General features: G+C 38.8%; 1 protein-coding gene across 2 annotated transcripts in view; it reads left to right on the forward strand.

Moving 5' to 3' along the window:
- LEKR1 (leucine, glutamate and lysine rich 1) overlaps positions 1 to 23,767 on the forward strand; it is a 137,730-nt gene that overhangs the window by 54,007 nt on the left and 59,956 nt on the right. For both annotated transcript variants that reach the window (XM_075202047.1, XM_075202048.1), the window contains 2 exons: positions 8,196 to 8,371; positions 23,174 to 23,359. In XM_075202047.1, the coding sequence (XP_075058148.1) occupies positions 8,196 to 8,371; positions 23,174 to 23,359 (362 nt within the window). The remainder of the gene's footprint in view (positions 1 to 8,195; positions 8,372 to 23,173; positions 23,360 to 23,767) is intronic.

Consider the following 23,767-nt stretch of genomic DNA (forward strand, 5'->3'; position numbering starts at 1 on the left):
GTGCCCTGTTCACAAGCTTACAATCTATGGGGTATATTCCTCTTGGCTTCAGTATAAATTGCCAGCTCATATATTGCTATAATAATGTGTACAGGACTTACATTTTCTGTATGTTTGCATTTATATTATATGATTGATCAATTGAATTGATTTCTTCATATAAAATATACATTGTAAAATAGCTCTTCTAAGTATCTTTAGGACACTGGAACACTATAGTTGTGCTGTGTAGCAAAATATATCAGTATAATGTGAGCTTACAGTATTAGGACAGTCAAGGAAAGCCCTAGATGATTAATACCACATAAGTACTTGCTTTAAGCTTATGAGTAATGCAAATAATAAAATGCAGTTGTGGGCATGCTCCAACTTGTATTACCACAAAGCATGTATTTCACTCACATAACAATGACTTCATCATTACTAAAATGCTAAATATTGAGACATATTGTATTTTCATTAAGAGTAGAAGGAATTGCCCTAAAGCCCCAAGTTCTGTGATTTTTGGAAATATCCCAGCATACTAGAAACGGTGCCATGTGCTATGTAAATCAGTGCTCCTTGTGTAATTATATAGCACGCCACCACATGTGATACTAACATTTAAGGAATCCTATTACTCCTTAAAACTCATCTGTCCCTCAAAGCCTACCAGTCATCCACCGAACCCTCTCCATGTTTGTTTTCATCTACATCTTCACCTGTCCCTCTACACGCCCCTTGTGTGCCTGATCCCCCTCCACTGACTCCTTTGTGTGCCCTCTGTTTGTTTGCCCTTCCTTTAGTATGTAAGCTCTTACGAGCAGAGCCCTCTTCCCTACTTATTTATTTACAATGTTTAGTGGACCTTTCTGAGCTACAATATTTTAGACATGATGCAATTATAAAAATGTTAGTTACTTTAATCATAATCAGAGAACTCACTCACATCAGTCCCTGCCCCATTGGAGCTTACAGTCTAAATTCCCTAACACACACACAGACTAGGGTCAATTCAGTAGCAGCCAATTAACCTACCAGTATGTTTTTGGAGTGTGGGAGGAAACTCAGGCAAACACGAGGAGAACATGCAAACGGCACACAGATAAGGCCATGGATTGGAATCAAAACTCATATCCCCAGTGCAGTGAGGCAGAAGTGCTAACTACTGATCCACCGTCCTGCCGGATCCAGAGAAGGTTATGGGTATGTTAGACTTGGGGAAACCCAAGAATGGAAAAATCATTCAGATATTTTTGTGTTTCATAATAGAATAAACTCAAGTGTTTTTTTCTAAATAGTATGACAATTTTCTTTTTTCTTTGTAATTGATATGTTACGGTGCATTTAAGTAGTAAACAACAAAACTATTGTTGAAGGTGTTTTATTTACAAAGACAGTCTTGAACTTGGTAAATGTAGTAATGCTAAATACAAAGGGTCTGATTCATCAAGGCACGCATACTGAGCGCAACCTACGTTTAGTATTAAATGCAGGTATTTAGGCCATGCATACTCCCGGGTTCACCAAGGCACAGATCTCAAGATATTTTATAAGAAAAAGTGTTGTTTGTTCCTTCATTTTTTTTCCCCATGAAATACATTTATTAGGATGTTCTCAATGTCTACTGAGCAAAAAATACATTTTTACAGTTTCTCGTGTTTGCATACACGTTATAGTATGCATACGAAACTGTCATCACTACTGATCAGGACTTAAACTAGCCCTGTAGCTGGAACAAGAGATATGGGAGAAAAATGAGTAACTTTGAGACGGCCAGAGTCGGGTGTGGCTGCGTGCGCTCGAGTTTGGCACGCCCTTAATGTACATTGACTGCAACAAAACGCCCCTTCCCTGCCCCATTCACCTCCCAAAATTGTACAGTTAAGTAAATGTCCATTGCGTTCAGAGCGGACAGGGCTGCGTATATCCTGGATCTGGGCATGCGCAGTGTGATTTTGTGTACGATACGCTCACAATCGACAAACACGTTGTGCCTTGATAAATCAGGCCCAACAGTTTAAAGGAAATTAGGTTTCCAAAATAGTTGGTGTGAAAACACCATCATCGTTGTTCACTAATCCTGCTGTATGTACAGATTTCAGTTTAGTATTTCAGAAACAGAAAGATTCTGGACATACATTGTGTTGTTTGCTGATGGGCTAAGAATCTATGGCCTCTTTTTTCATAATAATTGCTTTGTTGGCTATTTTATTTTGCTCTATGTTATTTTTTATTTTAAAAGCAAGTTATATAATACTCACTTGTTTTTAATAGCTTTTATTTTAACGCTTACATTTTTACAATCACATGGAGATGGAACAAGAAACGCAAGCCATCAGACAAATGACTCTCAGACAGATACCAACATGGGCTAGCAGGACTGTGGGACAAGCGGGCATCTAACCGTAACACCGAGCTGGTCCAGTAGTGGGCAATCTAGGGATGGGTCACTGGGCCAAATTGTTTTTTTCCTTTAAAAGTTCTTAATAGTCTGCTAAGATGAGTCTTGCCCCCAGGTTATAATTTGCCAGCCAGACCCTGGATATCAAACGCAATAAATTAAATGTCAATTGTAGAATCTAACATGGAATAAAACATAAATGGATTACACAAATCTACCTTCACTTACCAGTGCAACCTCTAGAGGCATATCGTAGTTTATAAAAGATTAAGGGGTCATTGTATCCACTTACCGATGGTAGGGAATTGATGTGATCTGCAGCTTCAGTAGCAACCTCTGATGTCTGGTTGGCATCATATCTTCTACCACACCCAGAAGATAGACCTTAGGGGAAACTACTCTAGCAAAATATGTCCTAGAATTAACAAACCCTATAACCTCATTGATATCTGGGATCACTCTAACATTATATGTATACACGGAACCAACACAACTATGACAACTTTCACAAAGATCAGTATTCAGTACACTTGTTGCTTTCAGTTTAAAGAAAGTTTAATGAACACTTTGTACCCATTTAATTAGCTAATTTCGAATACTAGATTTAAATTCTAATGTTCTGCCTGTTAGCCATATGTCTGCTTTCATAGCGTATCTAGAGATAATGACTTAGGCATGGAAACATTTTCTTGGCAATTGGAAGAATACAATTTAAATTTGCCTACACTTGACCCAGGTGTCTGACACCACAAAAATCTCCAAATTCGGCAGCTTAAAAAAGGAACAATTAACCTGGGGAACCAATATAACGGTATATATGGGGACCATGTATCGCCTCACTCACCTCTAGCTGTCACAAACGCCCAGTCTGTCTCAGATATAGCAATCTGAACAGTTGGCCGTGACTGGTGTCACCTTTTGTCACTTACAATGAATACACAATTTCTGCCACAACAAAGGATTTACTATGGTGTCCTTACATTCACCAAAACCACTTATTAAAGTTTTACACTTAAATCACATACAAATGTAGCATGAGCCTCCTTCGGCTTCGTAAGTTCACAAAGAATCAAGGAGAACACACTAGATTAAATGTATTTAATCTGAAAAATAATTCCAAGGCTTAGTTACAAAAAAGTTAATAACAAGACATACAATAAGCTGCACAAATAAATTTCAGAAATAAAATAGGAAATTAACCAGAGTCACTACTTACTAGTTAAGACTTGGCATATGTGAGAGAACACACTAGAGAAAAATGGGACATTTCAGTCTTGAAAGACCCCCCTCATGAAAATGCACACTGTAATGTCTAAAGCAGAAGATTTTAAACCCTTCTTACAGGCTCTTCACCCCCACCTTAGGAATTACATTTTCAATTAAGTCAGATTGATTCCCAAAATGACACAGAGCTTTCAAAGTAAATTATTTAGCACTAAGATATATGTTGGCACCTCAGAGGATCTCTCACCTCTGCTCTGATTGAGTGGCTAGTTGGTTTACGACTTTGGGGCTTCAAACTTCTCCGAGATGCTTATCTATCTCAGGCCTGGCAAGTTTCAAAAGACTTTTGGTGAATTGCACAGGTCACTTAGGTCAGTCAGCAAAGCACACTTTGAGAGGTTACATAAAATATTCACATTGTCATACATGAATTCAACAGAAAATAGCAATCAGTCATTAGATATACTACATAATTGTCACACTAGCATAGGGCTTAATATAATTTTTCCAGATCAGTATTATTTACCCAAATAGCTCACTGGTCTGGTTATTGTTTAGTCCTGTTAAATGACAAGATAAGTGAGTCTCTGGGCACCAGTGCTCTTCTCACTGTCTGCCACTATTAAATGTCTACACTAATAAAAATTATTTTGTGGTTTGTAGCCCCTACTGCTTGTCATGTGAAGGCCCAAGGACCGTGAACACCAAAAGACGTTGTTTATAGGCCATGCTTTAACTGCTAATAGTACATGGCATTTATTTTTGAAAATAAATGTAAATAGGATAATCCCTCCTACTGTATGTTTTAATTTCTGGCAGTTCTCCCTTGTATGATCATTATCTGCAGAAGTGATTTTAAATAGTGATCAGCAACAAAAAAATATTAGTAAACAAAACCACGGGAAATTTAAAGTTAAAGATAGATGCAAACAATAAAAATGAAGTATTGTAATGCAAGAATCAAACACATACAGATATGGGATCTGTTCTCTGCAATGCTTCAGACCTATTTTTGTTCTAGATAAGATATTCTTATACCTATTATCGACTAAATGACAATTAAAAGTTACCCAGTGTCCTGCTTTACACATTTGCCTCCTCATGAAACTGTGCTCCTCAAAGTGTCTGTAGGAAGGGAGGTAGTCAGTGATACCGTCTGTGTGTGTGTATGGTCCGATACCAACACTATAAATTATAGTGTTTCCATAGTGTACTAATATAAATCTTTACTATAAAAGTGTGCAATGGAGTTTGGCTCTTTGCTTTTGATGGTGACTCAATGCTGGCAACTATCTTGTAATCTCATTTTCTACATCTTTTCTATGTTTGTTTTGTCTGTAATATTAGTGACATCAGTCCCTCTGAGGACTGAACCTGAAATCCTGAGCTCAGTCCATTGTCTTTCTCTGTGTTCTGGACTGTCAGAATCTAAGCGACAGTTCTGAGAGGATCATCAGTATTCTGTATACAAAGCTACACTCCGGTTCAGTCCCAAGCGTGAACACCATAGCAGTATTTCTGTTTTATTATGCTCTAGCTTATTTCTTCTGCTGAATCTGTTTTACTAGATCTCATTCTTGTTTTGTCTACGACTACTTTGATCCATTGAGCTTTCTATAAAAGTGCACTTTCTCTTATTGAAATCACTGCGCTTTTCCCCCCTCCTGCAAAGATCACACAGAGAAGTTGGATTCATCAGGCAGGAGCTAACATATGTTTTTGATGGTGAACATCATATCAGCACACACATAAGTAAGGGAGTGGTTGGCTGACTGAGCATTCAAAAGCTTAACATGAAATAGATATAAGGGCTTCTGTCAAAAACAGGCTGGAATGGAGTAAGTTAAACATGAATATCTCTGGAGGCCACATGATATATTTTATGCTTGGCTTCCTGCCACATGAACACATTTTCTTTTCCTTTTTATTTTCCTGATTTGCGTGTAGAATGTCTTACTTCTTAAAGTGTTTTGAAACCATAAAACAATACAAAAATATCCAGATATAATATTTTTTTCTCTAATGACAGTATTGCGTATTCTTTATTGTGGTTTGGCGTTCCTTAATGCAGAATCGTCTTGATATGGATGCTTCCTTTTCTCTTGAGAGTGTACATCAGATTTCAGGTATTCATTGTTGAGACCACTTGAGGTCACAGGGCAGTGTGAGAGGCCCCACATGTATTTAAATGGCTCCTAGACATTTCTTTGTTCAGTTGAGTAAGCTCATCAAAGGGCTGACCAATAACTTCATAATTACTACTGGATGTTTGGTGGAGTCATTGCGTTCGATGACAGTAAGTTAAGGCGGACAAATTAGCAGACAATAAACAAGAGTTACTGCAATAGTTGAATTTAAAGTTTCAAGTTTCCAAACTAAATTTCCGACTTGGAGTTCAGATACCTGTAATCTTCCATCCCTTAAAATGACCTTTGTATCAGGAGTGTGGAGTTAATAACCTCAGGAATATTAAAGCTCCTGATGCCTTAAATAATCATTTATCATTTATGTATATTCCAAATACTTATTACAAGATTTGCCTTTCTGTTAACATTTGATTTCAGTTTGGGCAAAGTAGATATATAGACCTACTGACAAGTACCTCTGAACTACTCTCAGAGATGAAATGTGAAAATGGAGTAATTTGAGCTAGTACATTAACATGAACAATTCTTAGTTACAAACTATAATGAAACTTTTCAGGGGAGATGTCCACTCAGTATATGTCTAACAAATTGTTTTATTTATATCTTATGGTTGAAAAACATAATTAAAGTTGACCAGCTTCCCTGCATCACTAACTGTTTTCTATAGTGGACCATCATTGTGATCACAACAGTAGTGGTTCTGTCTGTCAAATTATTTTGTAGTGTATAGTGAATGAAGAGGGTTGACATGGCTCCGATTACTATCTTTTTGAATTAATACATGATGGCTGAAAACTACAGCTAATGAGTAGAGTAGATCACTGATGGACTATAATAAGGAAGTTTAGGCGTGGTAGCCCAAGGCCCAGTGTTGTAAAGGGTCCCACACATTCTATAATCAACGCATGGAATGTGCAGCGTGCTGCATATATAAAAGCTTTTCTGTCTCAATCGGCAACCCAGGAAATTTGAAACTGGCACTGTGTTAGCTTGTAACGCAGGAGCTGCTTGGACAGTGCCGTGACTTTGTGCAATCAGCTTCTGTATTAGAAACTAACGCAGCACTATTTGCACCTCTCTTTCATTCCAGTTTAACACCAGTGAGTGAGTTCTCAGTACTAACAGGTGCCTGTAGAGGGTGTTGATTAAAGTGGTGTCACAAGAAATGCAGCTAGGGAAGGAAAATATTGCATGAAAAGTTCTACTTGTCATCCAAGCAGTTTTCCAGCTGGTTTAGTCGCTTGTGTAACAGATGATTAAGAAATAGATAGATTTCTATAAAGCACTTTTTTCTTTTTTGGGCTGTTTTGCTGCATGCGATAAACGCTACTTGCAGCTTTTTAGCAGCTGTCTGAATAAAAAAACAAACTAATTTCAAAAGGACAGCACCTTTAAATAAAACACTTGAGGCAAATAAACACAGCAGTCTGGCGTTTACTTAACCAGGGACATAAAACAACTGAAACCGCTCAGTAAAATGTGGCATTGGTCAATTATCCCATCTAGTCTGCCCATTTTAGTATATTATGTATTTTGTCTTTTTTATGTTTGTGTTTTTTTAATACCTTTACATTTGTTTCTTCCATAGTTTAAACTCATATTCAGCCTATACCATTCAGAAATCTTATTAAGAGCTTGGTGATATCCTTATACACACTATGAAGATTATATGCTTCAAACACTGTAGGAGTCAATAAGTGGAATGATCTGAAAAATCAGTGCAATTTCATTATCATCTCAATATAAAGTATAAGCTGAAAAAAGGAACATATATATGATATTGTAATATTGGATTCCAATTTTGCATGGACAGCATAAAACCTGTAATGTGATGGTAGCAGTGGTAGAATGTAAACACTCATTGGTGGGTGACGGGAAAATCATCAGCGCAGTCATCTCTTAGCAACAGTTGAGACAGCTTGTATGAACAACAAGGGAACTCACTACAAGTTGCATCCATAATCACCTATTGCATTGACCGTGGTTTATTAAAGAAATTCTGTTTTATGGTTACTAGGCTTTAGTAACACTTATGTTTCTGTAGGCAGATTTCTAGCTTTTGCAAACCTTCATCACTGAGGAACAAATTATATAATAAATATCATTTTGTGGGGTATGTGTAATAAGTACTTATTTCAGGCATGAACTACATCTGAGCTGCATCTTCCATGATTGCCAGTTACAATATTTTTGTGACCTGAGTAGTAACACTGCATTTACTGTAATTGAATCCATCCCGGTCATAATTATAATCAGTGAATTAAAGCTCCTATTGGTAACTTTGTTCAACCACTTGTCGCTGAAAATTAACTAATGGCCGATCGTTGTACTACTCTGATTTTAGGTCTCCTCATGCTATCTGTGTACAGTGTTTAGTAGAACATGACATTATATAAGTAAATATACACATGCCTATTGTCATATTTGTTTTTCTTCTGTAGGGAGAAGTCTGCTAAGCAAGAAGCAAACTTAGTGAAGACCTTGTCAGTGCTCAGATGTCTTCAGTCAGAGCAGACGGCTCTTAAATTAGATGTAGGTGCCATTATCGGAGAGTGCATGACTCTCAGAATAGACATTTGGAGGAAAGTAGAAGAAAAATCCAAAAGCCTTTCAGCAGGTTGGTCACCAAGGATAAAATCTTTGATCTTGATCAGGTTTCTTTTTTCTGATCAGTTTCCTGAGACACATGTCTTCTAGAAACATGCAGTTTTCTTTCATATTAGAAATACAGCACAGTCGCCAGTTACTTACCATATTCAGACTCTTTTGTTTTCATCAGGACAATATTGCTGGGACACTGCTGCTGTTGTTTTTGTTTCTGTACAGTACATTTCGATAGAAGAACTACGTTAAGCACACACTGTGGAGGTAGACGTTTTGTGAGCTGAAGCAATATTCACAAAAAAGCAGCTTACGTCTATTCACTATGATCCAGTGACATGACTGAGTCACTTCATGAGGCACTGGTTCCTAGACTGTATTCTAATCAACACTGGTTCATCCCACAAGGTGGCTGCTTCCACAGGGTGTCACTTAGAACACACACTGGAAATACCCTGCAGATAGGTTTGTTTTTGCACCAGTGTACCACTTTAGAATCACCCCTCTCATCTAATAAAAAATAGTTTCCATGTTTCTTCTAACTTCCAGCTTGGTCTAGCCAAATTTATAGCTTGACTTTAACAACGAAACTGACATCAGAGAAACCTTTATTACATGTGCAATTTTTGTATGTTTTTTTTTTTTTTTAAACGTCTGTTTTATTGATTTTCAAAAGATAACACAAGGTAGACATAGATCAAAATTGTGTCCTTCAAAAGCATAATGTTCAAAACATGGTTAAAGTATGAGATCAATATATCATGTCTTGAGTTCTGGAGGAAGATCAGGGTTAGTAATAGGAATATTGTAGAAAAGAGGTCAATCTGTCCCCAGGGCTCTGTACAGGAACTAGGTGGTATTGTCAAATAATTGCAAGATAATATTTAATAAATCAGGATGTACGTATTCGATGTATGGACACCATTTAGCATAGGTCCAGCGACACTACATACTTTGCATAGAATTTGTTGCCAAACGTGGCACACTACAGTAACACGAACTTTACAAAAACTTTCTCGTAAAGCAGAAAGTCACTGGCGTAAATCTTGTACCTCTAATGATTTCATCACATATACTGATATCTACCACTCCTATAGAAATGCTCTGGACACTGCTAAACAAACCTACTTCCAATCTCTCATCTATACTCGGGCTTCTAACCCAAACGCCTCTTTAACACATTTAAATCTCTTCTGAATCCTCCTGCCCCAAATCCTCCAACTACCATCAGTGCTCAGGATCTTGCTTCCTATTTCAAGGACAAAATTGATAAGATCAGACTTGAAATTATATCATCTCCCTTGACAAGCAATCAGATATATCCCAGATCAAGAAAATACATTTAGTTCTCCACAAGCTCATTGTCCATGCCTGGAGTGAACGCAGGGTACCCCATATAGCTGTATATTTGGAAGTGACACGTGGGTGGGCCAGTTTCCTTGTGATGGACAACCATGCTTCATATGTATCATGAAAAAGAATATTGTTCAGGACCCCCCCAGTTTGTTGTGACCTTGGAAGATGTATGAGAGCTGTAGGGGAGTAAGGGTAGTCGTTTTCTAAAGTTAGATTGAAAAAATACTCCTGCCCTAGAAACCACCCTGAGGTATACCTAGAGTGTGCTGAATACATGAATGCAGTTATAGCAGGGAAACCATTCCTATCTTGGTTTCTGCTGTGTCTGAGCTTGGCCCTTCTAATCCATGGCCGTTTACCTTGCCATAAGAAATTTTTAAATAAAGTCGTACATCAAACCTAGTGAGGCAGATGGGGAGCATCTGCAACGGGTAGGTCAATTTGGGGAACATCACTGATTTGAGCAATAGCAAGAGGGGTAGGTTTTGCCAATTCGTTAAAATGGATTCAATTTTCCGAGCAATTGGGGGATAGTAGTATTCATATAGATTACTGAGACAAGCTGGGATATAAATACCTAAGTATTTCATTTTCTGAGATACACATCTGAAACAGGATAATGTATGCGACTGTTCAAGGGAGAGTGATTTTTCGTTGATAGAATTTCGGTTTATGAAAACTGATTTTCTATCCTGCAAAAGTCCCATAAATCAAAATCAAATTGTCTATTGGATTGATTTCTAGAGACGGGAGACCATCAGCATCATGTCAAATGCAAACAAGGCTAACTTGCATTCATGATTGCAGACAACTATGCCAATATAGTCAGTGTCAGATCTAAGAGCAATGGCTCTAATGCCAGCGCAAATAGTAAGGGGGATGAGGGGCAGCCCTGGCGGGTGCTACGTAGTATGGTGAATGGAATGGTTATATGGCATTTTTGTGTGTTTAATGCTTTTTCTACATGAGGCGCAGTGTGCCTAGAAATGGAGAGCAAATGGATGATGCAAAAAAATATTCTACCCAATCACTGGGCTGCTGCAAACTGAGTGGGACTGGCTGTGTTCCTTTCTGCGAAGCAATATACTACCCTATAAACTAGCCCTTTCTTCCTGTTTATATCATTTCAATAATCTCACTCTGCAAAATTAAATCTAGTTTTTACCCACCCCACCCAGCTCTTCCCCTCGCCCAGTACAAATGTTTGCTCCGCCACAAATGCTACTGTCTCTCCATAAACCCATACACTACAAGTGCAAATCGCCAGTTTGGCTCTTTATAAATGAGGTCCACTATCTGTAGACACAGTAACTCTTTAAAGTGTACCAATTTTGAAAATCTTACATAAATAGCACAGCCATGCCATTTTGGACATATTCAGTTGTGAGCAATGTGCAGTGAATATGGTGACTGCGTACATTTCTGGGTACTACAGTTACCTTATATCTCTATGGGGTACGAGAGAGAAATCCGCAATGTTACATCACCGCGGGATGCCCCTGCCACCATTCCGGGGGCACTCTGCGGACTATGCCAGCCTCCTAATTCCAGTCATCCTCCTTAAGAAATTATTTACATCAGCTGTCGGTTTGGACTGTCTGTTGTGTAAATCTCCTGACACAAGTATTTGTTTTCACAAAGTTTGCTGCTTTAGTGTTTTTAGACCTTTTTGTCAGATGTTGTTATGGTATACTGCAAAATTACAAGCATTTTATAAGTGTCAAAGGCTTTTATTGACAATTACATTAAGTTTATGCAAAAAGTCAATATTGACCCTTCTTTTTAGAGACCTCTGCAATTCGCCCTGGCATGCTGTCAATCAACTTCTGGGCCATATACTAACTGATGGGCGCCCATTCTTGCCTAATCAATGCTTGGAGTTTGTCAGAATTTGTGGGTTTTTGTTTGTCCATCCGCCTCTTGAGGATTGACCACAAGTTCTCAATGGGATTAAGGTCTGGGGAGTTTCCTAGCAATGGGCTCAAAATTTTGATGTTTTGATCCCCGAGCCACTTAGTTATCACTTTTGCCTTATGGCAAGGTGCTCCATTATTGGGCAGCACGGTGGCACTATATAAATAACTGGTGATGATGATGATGATGATGAAAAGGCATTGTTCGTCAACAAACTGTTCTTGGATGGTTGGGAGAAGATGCACTTGAAGGATGTTTTGGTACCATTCTTTATTCATGGCTGTGTTCTTAGGCAAAATTGTGAGTGAGCGTACTCCATTGGCTGAGAAGCAACCCCATACATGAATGGTCTCAGGATGCTTTACTGTTGGCATGACACAGGACTGATGGTAGCGTTCACCTTTCCTTCTCTATACAAGCTTTTTCCAGATGCCCCAAACAATCTGAAAGGGGATTCATCAGAATAAATGACTTTACCCCAGTCCTCAGCAGTCCAATCCCTGTACCTTTTATGAATAACAGTCTGTCCCTGATTTTTTTTCTTGAGAAAAATGGCTTTTTTGCTGGCCTTCTTGACACCAGGCCATCCTCCAAAAGTATTTTCCTCACTGTGAGTGGAGATGCACTCACACCTGCCTGCTGCCCCTCCTGAGCAAGCTCTGCATTGGTGGTGCCCCAATCCCGCAGCTGAATCAACTTTAGGAGACGGTCCTGGCACTTGCTGGATGTTCTTGGGCTCCCTGAAGCCTTCTTCACATCTATTGAACCTCTCCCCTTGAAGTTCTTGATGATCTGATAAATGGTTGATTTAGGTGCAATCTTACTAGCAGCAATATCCTTACCTGTGAAGCCCTTTTTGTGCAAAACAATGATGACTGCACATTATTCATTGTAGACAACCATGGTTAACAGAGGAAGTACAATGACTTCAAGCACCACCCTCCTTTTAAAGCTTACAGTCTGTTATTCTAACTCAATCAGCATGACAGAGTGATCTCCAGCCTTATCTTCATCAACACTCTTACCTGTGTTAACGAGACCTGATGTCAGCTGGTCCTTTTGTGGCAGGGCTGAAATGCAGTGGAAATGTTGTTTTGGGATAAAGTTCATTGTCATGACAAAGAGGGGCATTGAAATTAATTGCAATCCATCTGATCACTGATCATGACATTCTGGAGTATATGAAAATTGCCATCATAAAAACTGTAACAGCAGACTTTGTGAAAAATAATATTTGCGTCATTCTCAAAACTTTTGGCCATGACTGTACAGGTGTTCTTGTGACATAAATTACATTATCATATTGAAGTAATTTTAATGTACATAAATGTGTATCGTAGTGCTTTGTTCACCTTGATGCTGTTGGCAGTTATTGGCTAATGTTGAAACATTCTTCATAAGTTCCACGGAATTTAAACTGTTCTTTTACAGTAGTTCGCAGCAATGATATGGTACATAGAAATAGAAACCATTGCTGCAGGATTTGATATATTATTATTTTGAACTAGCTGTTATTATTCCTACTTGGTAAATTACTGTATGTAGTCTGTAACATGATCTCCTTTTTTAAAGTGCTTTGTAATAACACTTTAGAAAGTGTTATTATAATGTTAACACTTTCCAGTCTCCGGGGACACCTATCCATGTGCCCCCTGCAAATAAGTTAGATGCTGTGACCACTTGTCCATGACTGATCACCACCATCAAATTTGGCGACTTGATAATGTAATGACCCGCCTGATCTCTAACACTATCTTATAGCATAGGACAATAGCTATATCATGGCTACATAGAAAGAGTATGTAAAATTTAGGGCTTATTCCGACAACTAGTTTCAGAGATTTTTTTCACACCACATTCCGAAAGGAAAAGCTTCATGAAAGTAATGAAGACATCGAGATCATTAACCCATGGGGCCTGCAAGCATCCATTGTTCTCGCATAGTTCACTGGTCAGGCCTAAGTGCTAACCAATATCAAACGTTTCCACATTAATAGTAGATGCCGCCAGGGACAAAGTGCAATGATCCTCGTGCATCTTGAAGCCTGATTCATCTATCTAATCCTGAGAGTAATGGGAGTTTGGGAATTTTTTACTACATGAATCCCTTTTCTACATTCTAATTAACATTGAGACAACATTTATCTATCTATCTATCTATCTATCTATCTATCTATCTATCTATCTATCTATCTATCATCCTGGTGTCTGCACTTTTTTCTAAGCTTTTTTTCATGTCACGTCCTGCACAGAAAGCAATGAGAAAAATCTGAAGATGTTTGTTTGAATGAACCCTTGAACTGTCTAAAGTTCTGTCTTTGTTAAAGGGATTTACATATACTGCATGTGTCATTTTAAAACAAGCTTTTCCAAGTCCAGTTAGTGTGTATTTTAGGTGTATTGGCCTGCTAATGTAGATTATCTATGTAGCACGTATAAAGAGTGTGAGGGAGGTTTATCCCCCATAATAAGTGGAGCAAATTACAAATTTGAGATTGTAACGTTTGCATTAAATAGAAGTGGCACTTTTCTTGGCATGTCTGTTTAAATAAAAACACAATAAACAAAAAAAAATTCATTTGAACAGTAAAACTAAAGGAGCTGAATATTTTGAATCCAATGCTTTAATAAAAGTTAATATTCATTTTGTTTTGGATCAGTGCGACATGCTCTCTCATTACAGCACACACATTCATCCTTTTACTGAAAGGTCAAAATCATTAACTTGAAAGGTAGGGATTAGGAAATCAAACGTAGAATACATAGGTAGTTGTAATGTAATTCTAATACTGCTGAATAAATATGTGCTCTGTGAAGAGCGTTATTTCTGATTAGTTTAGACTGTTTTTGATCTTATCCAAGGTTATCTCTTCTTAAAGTACCTTTCTGTGCCTTTATCAAACAAATGTGTTAGTACTTTTCTTCTGATAAGCGTATTTGTGATATTGCATTTTGCACAGAACCTAACGTCTCATACTCACTGGCGTTTTACTTGGGTTTTAACACTAGTAAAAGCACTTCTCAAACATAAAATGTGTATAATATGTTTGTATATTGCATTCTGAACACTGGATAGGAAAGAATAATCTTTAGCAACTACAGATTCTTTCACAATGTTTGCATTCCTGATTTCTTGTCCTATGCTACCTGCTTAAGGATGCACTTATTATCCTTTTAATACCCATTATCATTTGGACTATGTATGGTTGAGGGGGCTAAATAAGCAAAGTATTTTTAACCTACAAATATGAAAATTTAGTCATCCAAATGCTGCTAGACCGTGCTTTGGGGTAAACTAATCCTATTTTAGTACTCCCTCTGTGTAGTACATGCTGGGGTATTTTGACTAAACTGCGTGCTTTAAAAAGTGGACATGTTGCCTATAGCAACCAATCAGATTTTAGATGTCATTTTGTGGAATGCAATAAATAAAGTAAAGCTATATTCTGATTGGTTGCTATAGGCAACATCTCAGTTTAGTAAATGTAGCCCTAAGTTCACATTGCAAACCATAAAAAAACAAAAAACAAATTACATTGACAGCAATATTTGCACAGAAAATCAATTAACTCCATTATTTCTCTCCAAAACATAAATCACACACCTGCTTGCTCGTCTGTGCCCGAATCTCTCGATGAAGGTGGAGGTGTAGGTCTCGGACTGGGACTGAACTGCGGTCCTGGCGATTCTGGATGTAATAGAAAAAGCATACAATGTATTTGCAGCAAAAAACATTTTAAAAATATACAGTTTTTTAAAAAAATGTGTTTGCGAAAAAAAAATGTTGGTTTTTTTTTAAAAAAAAAAACCTTTACAAACTAATAGAGTAAAAAATACACTTTTAAAATCTAAAAAAACTTTTAAACCAAAAAAAAAACTTTTATAAAGAAAAAAGCAATTACACAAAGTAAAAAGCATTTAAAATACTGTTAGGGTAAAAAAAACAAATAACTCACCAACTACTTGGCCAAAAGAGGGCGAATCGGTGACCTGCACATTTATGCCCTCTACAATCTCAGCCGGCATTATCTGGCGCAGCTCCTCCTCGTAACTGGTGTACTCTACACGAAGTGGGGGGCCACCACCCGTGCGCCTTGTAGACCTCCTTTCCTGGGCCATTTTTTCCTTCAGCTTCCTCTTAATGTCCGAGAAGCGCTTGCGGCAGTGCGCCACTGTCCGCTTCAGTGGGCCCACCGCGTTCACGGCATCACAGACACGCCCCCACAATTGGTGACGCCGCCTTAGAGGAGTCCGGGCTTCCAGGTTGCCTAGGATGACCTTATAGCAGGGAATGATATTGTGCACCAACACACAATTCTCATCATGTGAGAAACGCACATTCCTCCCTGTCTTGGTCTTCCTGTCCTGTCCTGTCTCCTCAACCTCTCCCTCTCCCTCCTCTGACCCCTCAACCTCCATCTCCCTCTCCTCAGCCTGTTCTCCCCTCCTATCTCTGGACATTTTCACACAGAAAAACACAAAACACTGAAGGACTGACAAACACAAAGGACAAACTAGACTAACTACAGACACACTCTCAACACAGGCGCACACAAGTAACACAGACAAAGGACAAGTCAAATACAAAAAATACAAGACAGAAAATAAATGATTAAATAAATGTACAAAACAGGAAAAAACCACAGGACTACTCACACTTCAATCAGATATCGCTCCACCAATCCACCAAACTCCAACTCTCACCAACTCTCACAAAGCACTATCCTCCAAACTCCTCTCACAAAAATCCTCAAAACCCTATCAGAGAAAAAAGTGTCAGGCCAGTGGTTTATATAGGGCTTGTGATGTCAAATCTCCTGACTTTGAAAATAGGCAATAGTAACAGGCCAGGAGACAGGTGTAATTTTCAAAAAAAAACGCCTTTACACGAAAGCGCCGTCATTTAAAGCAAAAGCGCCATGTTCTATTCAAAGCCGCCGGCGCCTTTGAGCATTACATCCCGCCGTTACATCGCCGGCGGCTTCAAATTGAAGATGAAATGCGCCCATTCATAAATCCGGCTGTTTGCAATGCAAACCCGCCGGAAAACCGCTGCGATGCATGGTGCCTGTTAGTAAATCTAGCCCTAAGACTGCATAATGTTGTGAAGGTGTCTGTCTCATATATATATATATATATATATATATATATACAAGTTAACCCGTGCATGATACTCATGCATTCTAGTCAAATCAAGCTACTTAAGGTCTTAAAAAGGTTCTTGTCATGCATTTGGGCCTAGCCCAGGCCTTCTCAGGGGAACAGCGTTACTTCCCGATGAAAGCGCCCTTTTTAATGTGTGTTCATGAGGTAAAATTACCCCTCAACTCGTAAATTTAGCCTTTACTACCCCTCCCACGGGGGGAAGGGGGGATGATGGAAGTAAACTGACTTCACTATTCTAATTTTTTGTCAAATAATGTCAGTATACCAAATTTCAGGTCAATTGGATGAGCCCTTTCTGAGAAAATAGTTTTTTCCACACACACACACACACACTAACACACGGCGCTAGGCTTTTACTTTTTTATATTGGATAATGCTAAGAATTTAGTAGGTCAGTGTATAACTCCGCCCAGCAGGTGGGGCTGCAGCATGTTTTTTTTTTCCACACACAGACACACGCCACTAGGCTTTTATATTAAAGATGTTCAAGGAAATTTTTGTGTGCTTAGAGTTCATGTGCACTTTGCTGTGTGTTTTCAAACTAAAGTATAACTTAGCTTGTCCTTGCCAGCTCATTTATTTAACCACTATGTGCCATCGTTTTAAAGATTGAAATTACGTTAGTGGAGTGAGGTATCGTGACTGTGGGAGTTCTGTCTACAACTCGGATTGGTTATGTCACCTAAAATACTACTATATAAGATCGAATAGGAGCATGTTTTGGATCATTACCCCTTGAGAAAGTCTGGAATTTCAGGACGAAACGCATCAGGGATTTTGGTGCTGACCTGTTGCTGTTTTGGAGTTGCATGTTGGTGTGGGCATCCTGGCCAGCATTGCCCCTCTTCAAGATCTAATATTATCAATATACATCAATATATATATATATATATATATATATATATATATATATATATATGTATCATATCTATCTATCCATCTGTCTATCCTGAGCCTTTTCATACTTTTTAACTATGATACATATATTCTGCAAAATATGGGTGTAAGCAGTGGCGGAACTACCATTGGTACAGCAGGTGCGGTGCCCCGGGGCCCATGGAGATAATGGGGCCCACTGCATGGGGAACTAGCGAGCTTTGGGACCCGGTTCCCTCCTCCCAGTTTCCCTGCATCTGGGCCCACAGCTCGCTTGTCCTGCCTGTAAGTAGACTTCCTGTCTGCATTATGCACAGGAGGTTTGAGGGTGACAGAGGTTGAGAGATGGCTCTTTGCCTTCATATGTCAAACATGTACTATTTTAGCAAAGGAAACTGAAGGACAGAGAATGTCTCACTGATGTGGGGATGAATTGCATAACGTAGTGTCCCTCATTCTACTCTCGAACACAATCCGTCAAGCTGCAGAATGTTCTGTGTGAAAGGTTCATCTAGTGTATGGGCAGGCTGGGAGACATGAGTTTGCCTATGGTCTGCAATTATGTGAATCTGGTCCTGGTCTGTATAAAATATATACTAATCTCACAGGAGCCATAGAGAAAGGATTAGGTCTGGATTCAGCCTTTTTCAGCCTTTCCTAGAATGTAGAGTTTTAGTAGCAATGAATTGTTTGAGATTTCCTCTTTCTCAAAAGCAGTGCTTTTTTTTTTTTTTTCATTTTACTGTGATTCAATCATAGGTGCTTCCTGCATGATTCACTCACCCTGAGGATGAATGCATATTTACAATAAAATATAAATTATATAGCTTGGCAAATACTTCTTGCAAAAATGAAAAATAACCCAGAAGATAGCCTTCCTTTGGCTAAAATGGAGAAGATGTTTGTGTATCATTACCAGCAACACTGTCACCCTACTGGCCTGATGCATTTGTCGTAAAGCACAGCTAAAGTCTGCCCTGTCACCAGACCCATTGTTAGAAGATATATTTAACTAATAATCTCTGTAAACCTCTTTGCTGGAATTTGCTGGCTGCAAGCTTATTACAAGAAGTACAGAAACATTTCACTTTCATGTCTTGTCAGTTTATTGTCTTGTTTCTTTCCATCTGAAACCTCAGCCTCATTTCTTTCGAAATTAATTATAACATTTAACACTTCCATTCCATTATATTAAATTACATTTTTCATTGAATTAATCTGGACTGAATTGTATAGTAATAATTATAGACCTGATTCATTAAGGAAAGTAAGGCAAAAAAAATTAGTAAGGTTTCTCCTGGACAAACCATGTTACAATGCAAGGGGTGCAAATCAGTTTATTATTTTGCACATAAGTTAAATACTGGTTGCTTTTTCATGTAGCACACAAATACTTAGTAGCTTTATGTTTACACTGAAATATAAAGTTGATCTAGGACATGCCCTATCCCAACTATAAATCTGTCATCACATTTAAATTTACCTCTCTCCCTCCAATGCAACATGATTTTGCCAAGGTGCAAAGTTACTCTTTTTTTTGCTTTACTTTCCTTAATGGATCAGGACCAATATGTTCAATATGTTTTATATCAATTACGTCATTGCTATCTCCTGTCCCTGTCTATCTATCTGTCATATACGAGGAAAAAAGTGTATCCCATGTAAACCTGATGAAGGGTAGTGTGATATATTCTGCATCAGTTATTGTGCACCCCTATGCCGTTCTCAACACCTCTCTGCTGGTCTCCCCAATCCTTCTGATGAAACCACTGTCCCCTCCAACTTCTATACTTCTTTCAATTTCTCAGGTCAGTTTCCTCTCCCATTATCTTCTGTCCCAAACAATCTGCCATTGCTGGTGTCACTCGCTGCTGCCACTTCTGTCCCTGAACTGGAGCCACTTTTCTCTTTTTAGTCTTTATTTGTCTCTAAACGCCTGCTGCCGTGTGTGTTCTCTCCGGTTACAGTTCATGGCACTTCAGCTCCGCTGCTGGCTGAGATAAGTAATCCAGTGGATGGTGAGCTGAGCTGGAGTCATTGCACTAGGAGGATATACAGAGTGGTGAATCCTGAAGTTTATCGCTGTAAACAATATAATACCACTGGGGCAGAATTTATGACACTAATAAGTGACACGCATACAATAAGTGTTCTCTGCATATAATAAAGCTTTGTGATATTATTAACGTTTAGTTTAGTATGCCATTTAATGATTAAAGCAGACAGGTTCATCATTTTAATAAATATACCCTCATTAAAAAAATGTTGTCTAAACGTGTTCACCAGCTCCCTGGTGCTCACATCTTTATCATGCTCACAATGTCGTGAGTGTGATTCCCTTCCTGTTTTCAGACATGCGAGATCTCCATTGTATAGTATTATTATTATTATTAATTTTTATTTATAGGGCGCCACAAAGTATCCGTAGCGCCGTACAAGGACAAACAATGGCACAGTACAAGGTGAAACAGCACAGTACAAGTAACAGTAAGCACTATAACTCTGGGGGCTGAGGCACAGCATGAAAGAGAGGGAGGGGAAAAGTGAGTATAGGCAGGTAACTATGGCCCAAGAGGGTGGGCACAGATGACAGGTTGAGAGTCACTGAGGGGAGCGGAGAGAAGCGAGAGGAGACAGAGGGCAGAGGGACCGAGAGGAGGTGAGCTGAGTAGCTGGAGAGCGCAGTTAAAAGTGATGGAAACAGGAGGTAGGAGAGCCCTGCTCAAAGGAGCGAACAATCTAAAGGGAGGGGAAGACAGACAGACACATGGATGAGACAGAGAGACGGGAGAAACGGAGACGGAGTCGAGGAAGGGGGAGAAGGGAAGAAGGAATGAGAAAGAGAGGTAGCCGACCGGTGGGAGTTTAGGCATGAGACTGGAAGGCTTTAAGGAAAAGGTGGGTTTTTAATATTATATAATGATGCTTCAATACGTTATTATAAAAACATAGATGTTTGGTTGTATTAATAAATTATACATAGAAAATGGGAAGAACTAACTTATTGTATGAATGTATTTTTATTATTGGTGCATTGAGCCTGTAATACATTATTGTAAAAGCAGTGAATTTTAGATACTGATATGTCTGTTTGTGTAACATTTTCAGGCAGGAAGTCACCTGTAAATTAGCATCTTGTCTGACTAAGGGAAGGGGGAAGGCATCACCTTGACAACTTCTTCATTCCTTTGTTTGAATTTCATAGAGGGGTCTCCTAGCTGTCTGTGTGTATGTCCTGTGGAATCTGTCCCAATTATAGAAGCATGTCGATATGTGGCAAATCACAGATTGTTTGTGTTTTGTGTTTGTATCCCAAATTTAGATGATGCCTTGTTCGCTGTAGGTAGAGCTCCCACCATGATGCTTAACATTAAATGTGATGATAACCCTGTTGAAAGCTCTACTGGTCTTACAGTGGAACAGGTTGGTCTTCCTGAAAGCCAGGAGAAGAATGAACTAGGCATGAGCAGTAGGTCTCTGTCCATTGGCCCAGTGACATATATTCCTGATTGGCCACCCTGCTCAAACATGGTGCAGTATTTTGAGTGCTAATTTGAATTTACAGCAAGGGTAGTGAATGGTTTTGGTGCTCTATAAAGAGCACATGTTTCTGTATTCTCTGTGTACACTCTTGTGTTACACCTGAGTGTATCATCCCTACCACATAGGGATGTGTAACAGTCCTTGTAAGGGCTTCATATGAGCAGTAAACACCATTCATTCTATGAGATACTGCACAACGCCTATGATCTAATCCTGTGAGCTACAGGTAAAAGCTAGCATTCTAATCTCTTCCTTGACTGTGCTATGCTAAACCCAGGCCCCTGAGTCAACGCTCTGCCTGCTACCCTGCAGCTCTAATGCAAAGTAGGTAATGAGGAGGGACCCGCCACAGTCTCTAGCAAAGAGGTGCTGCAGCAGCTATATACAACCACCAGAAGCAAGTGGTTGCAATTGCTAGTGAAGGAGCCTGGTGGTTTCAGCAACTACTCCCCTACAACTGATGCGTAGTTGGCACTCCGGGCTTGGTGATTGGTGGTTAGGTAACAACGGTAGGGGTGATCAGTAATGGCAGGTTATTGCTGGTAAAAGGGTACCCCAAGACAGGGTGGCAGAGTAAGCCCATCCTGTCACAGTCACTGTGCAGATTTTCAATGCAGTGCAGACTTTGAATCTTTTCATGAAACCCTATGTATCCGTTTTTGAAGATACTATAAACCTGATTGACTGCTTGGTAAATTAGGCCTGTTGTCTTATTTCAGTAATTACCATGGTCCTTATTTGATAAGTGCAAAACCACTAAAGCTATGTGCAAAATCCTCTTTGGAGGTGATGTGGGCCTTGATTTAAGAAAGTGCCTCTCATATCCACCATAGGTTTAGGGATAAAGATGGTGGTTTTTGCACGTTGTAAGGAAAAAAAAAGCCACAATCACACAAAGTTTCCGCGCCCTCTCACTCTTACCATTACATTAAGACAGAAATAAGACTAAACCAAGAAGTGTTGTAGCAGAAAAATCAAAATGTTTATTTAATGAAAGGGTGGTTATGGAATGAAATTGACATTTACTCTTGTACAGTTCTGTCCTGGTTATACTGTGACTGCATCTCTGCACACCACAGTGTACTTCTAGTACAGAGAGGAGGAATGCACTGTGATGTGTGCAGGGTGTGGAACATCTAGGGGGACTGGTGCAAAACAAAGGTGTCTTATAATCTAGGTACACTATATCCATAATGAATTGACATTTCTGTAGGTATTGCGGTCATTTGTTTTTTAATCTAAATTTTATATAATAATAAGTGTGGCATGTTTAGGTAAATTCAGGGAGTTGCACAATGATACTGGAATATTTGTTTTTTTGTTTTCTGTTGCAATTTGCCCCGTGTTTACAGCACAGCAGGTTATATAGGCAGTAATCACTGGTTTACATTATCTTATGTCCTAATGTACTTACATTACTTCATTCAAGTGTCACATAACCTAAGGACAGCTTTGAATGTTTCTTTTTTATGGCCCAGGACAAGCCTATGGTGTAACCTTTAGATAAACCATTATACTGTTGCCATGCAATGTTTTTATCCAGCCGTCCTTATTAAAAGGGATATACCGCACCCTGCAGCAATACTGAGAGGTCCTGAATAATCGGAACACTCCCCGTTTGCCAAGGACGTTTTACAGAAAATGACATTTTTATGTTCCCTCTAAGCTCCTAGTTAGTGGAAGAATACAGCTATCTCACTGTAGTATTTATAGATCTGACATGTTCACTTACTATTTTTGTAAAATGTATGAGAATATTGCTAAAATTCCTTGCTACATCTCAGTAATGCCAAAAAAGATGACGGACTAATAAGAATACAGGCACTGACAGCAGTACGTTTTTATAACATTCATTTCTCTGCATATAATTCTACGATGCTCTTGCATGCAAAGTATTTATTAAAAAATTAACTATATTTTGTGACCCACCACTAATTTTTGTATTTTAATTTGATTTCTGTAGAAATAATTAGTCTTCATGGACAGCTTGCAGAAATCCAGTCAGAGAATGTTCACCTCCAAAATCGGATAAAAAAGCTACAAGATGTCTCTGATTCAGTTGTGTTAACATCACAGCAGCTTCAAGACTCACGTGAGATGGAAAATGAGTTGAAATCCAGATGTCATGATCTGCAAAAGCAAGTATTAGGTAAGACAAACCCATGGTTTGGGATCTTTATAATTAAACATAAAATTGAACATATGTCCCTGGGTGACCATTCTGAAATTACCAATACATTCTTAAGTGTCTGCATGTATGTATAGGTCTAGCACTTCAGCAAAAAATCATAGTGAAAGCTATGCACATCAATACAAAATAGCGCATATAATTATAAAAGATGCATATTTTGTTTATGAAATATGTTTTAGCTTTCAAAATGTGTGTAATTAAATTAGCATGCTGTGCTGTATTTCTTGTGTTACTTCCTCAAATGGACCTTTGTGAAGCCTGTATATCATACTTGCCAACTTTAGCAAGTTGGCCTCCGGGGAAGGAGGGTGTGTGGGGGCGGAGCTAGATGAATTGCGTCATTTGGCCACACCCCCTTAAACTGAC

Source organism: Mixophyes fleayi, chromosome 3 (genome assembly GCF_038048845.1).
Source record: "Mixophyes fleayi isolate aMixFle1 chromosome 3, aMixFle1.hap1, whole genome shotgun sequence".
NCBI classification, from domain to species: domain Eukaryota; kingdom Metazoa; phylum Chordata; class Amphibia; order Anura; family Limnodynastidae; genus Mixophyes; species Mixophyes fleayi.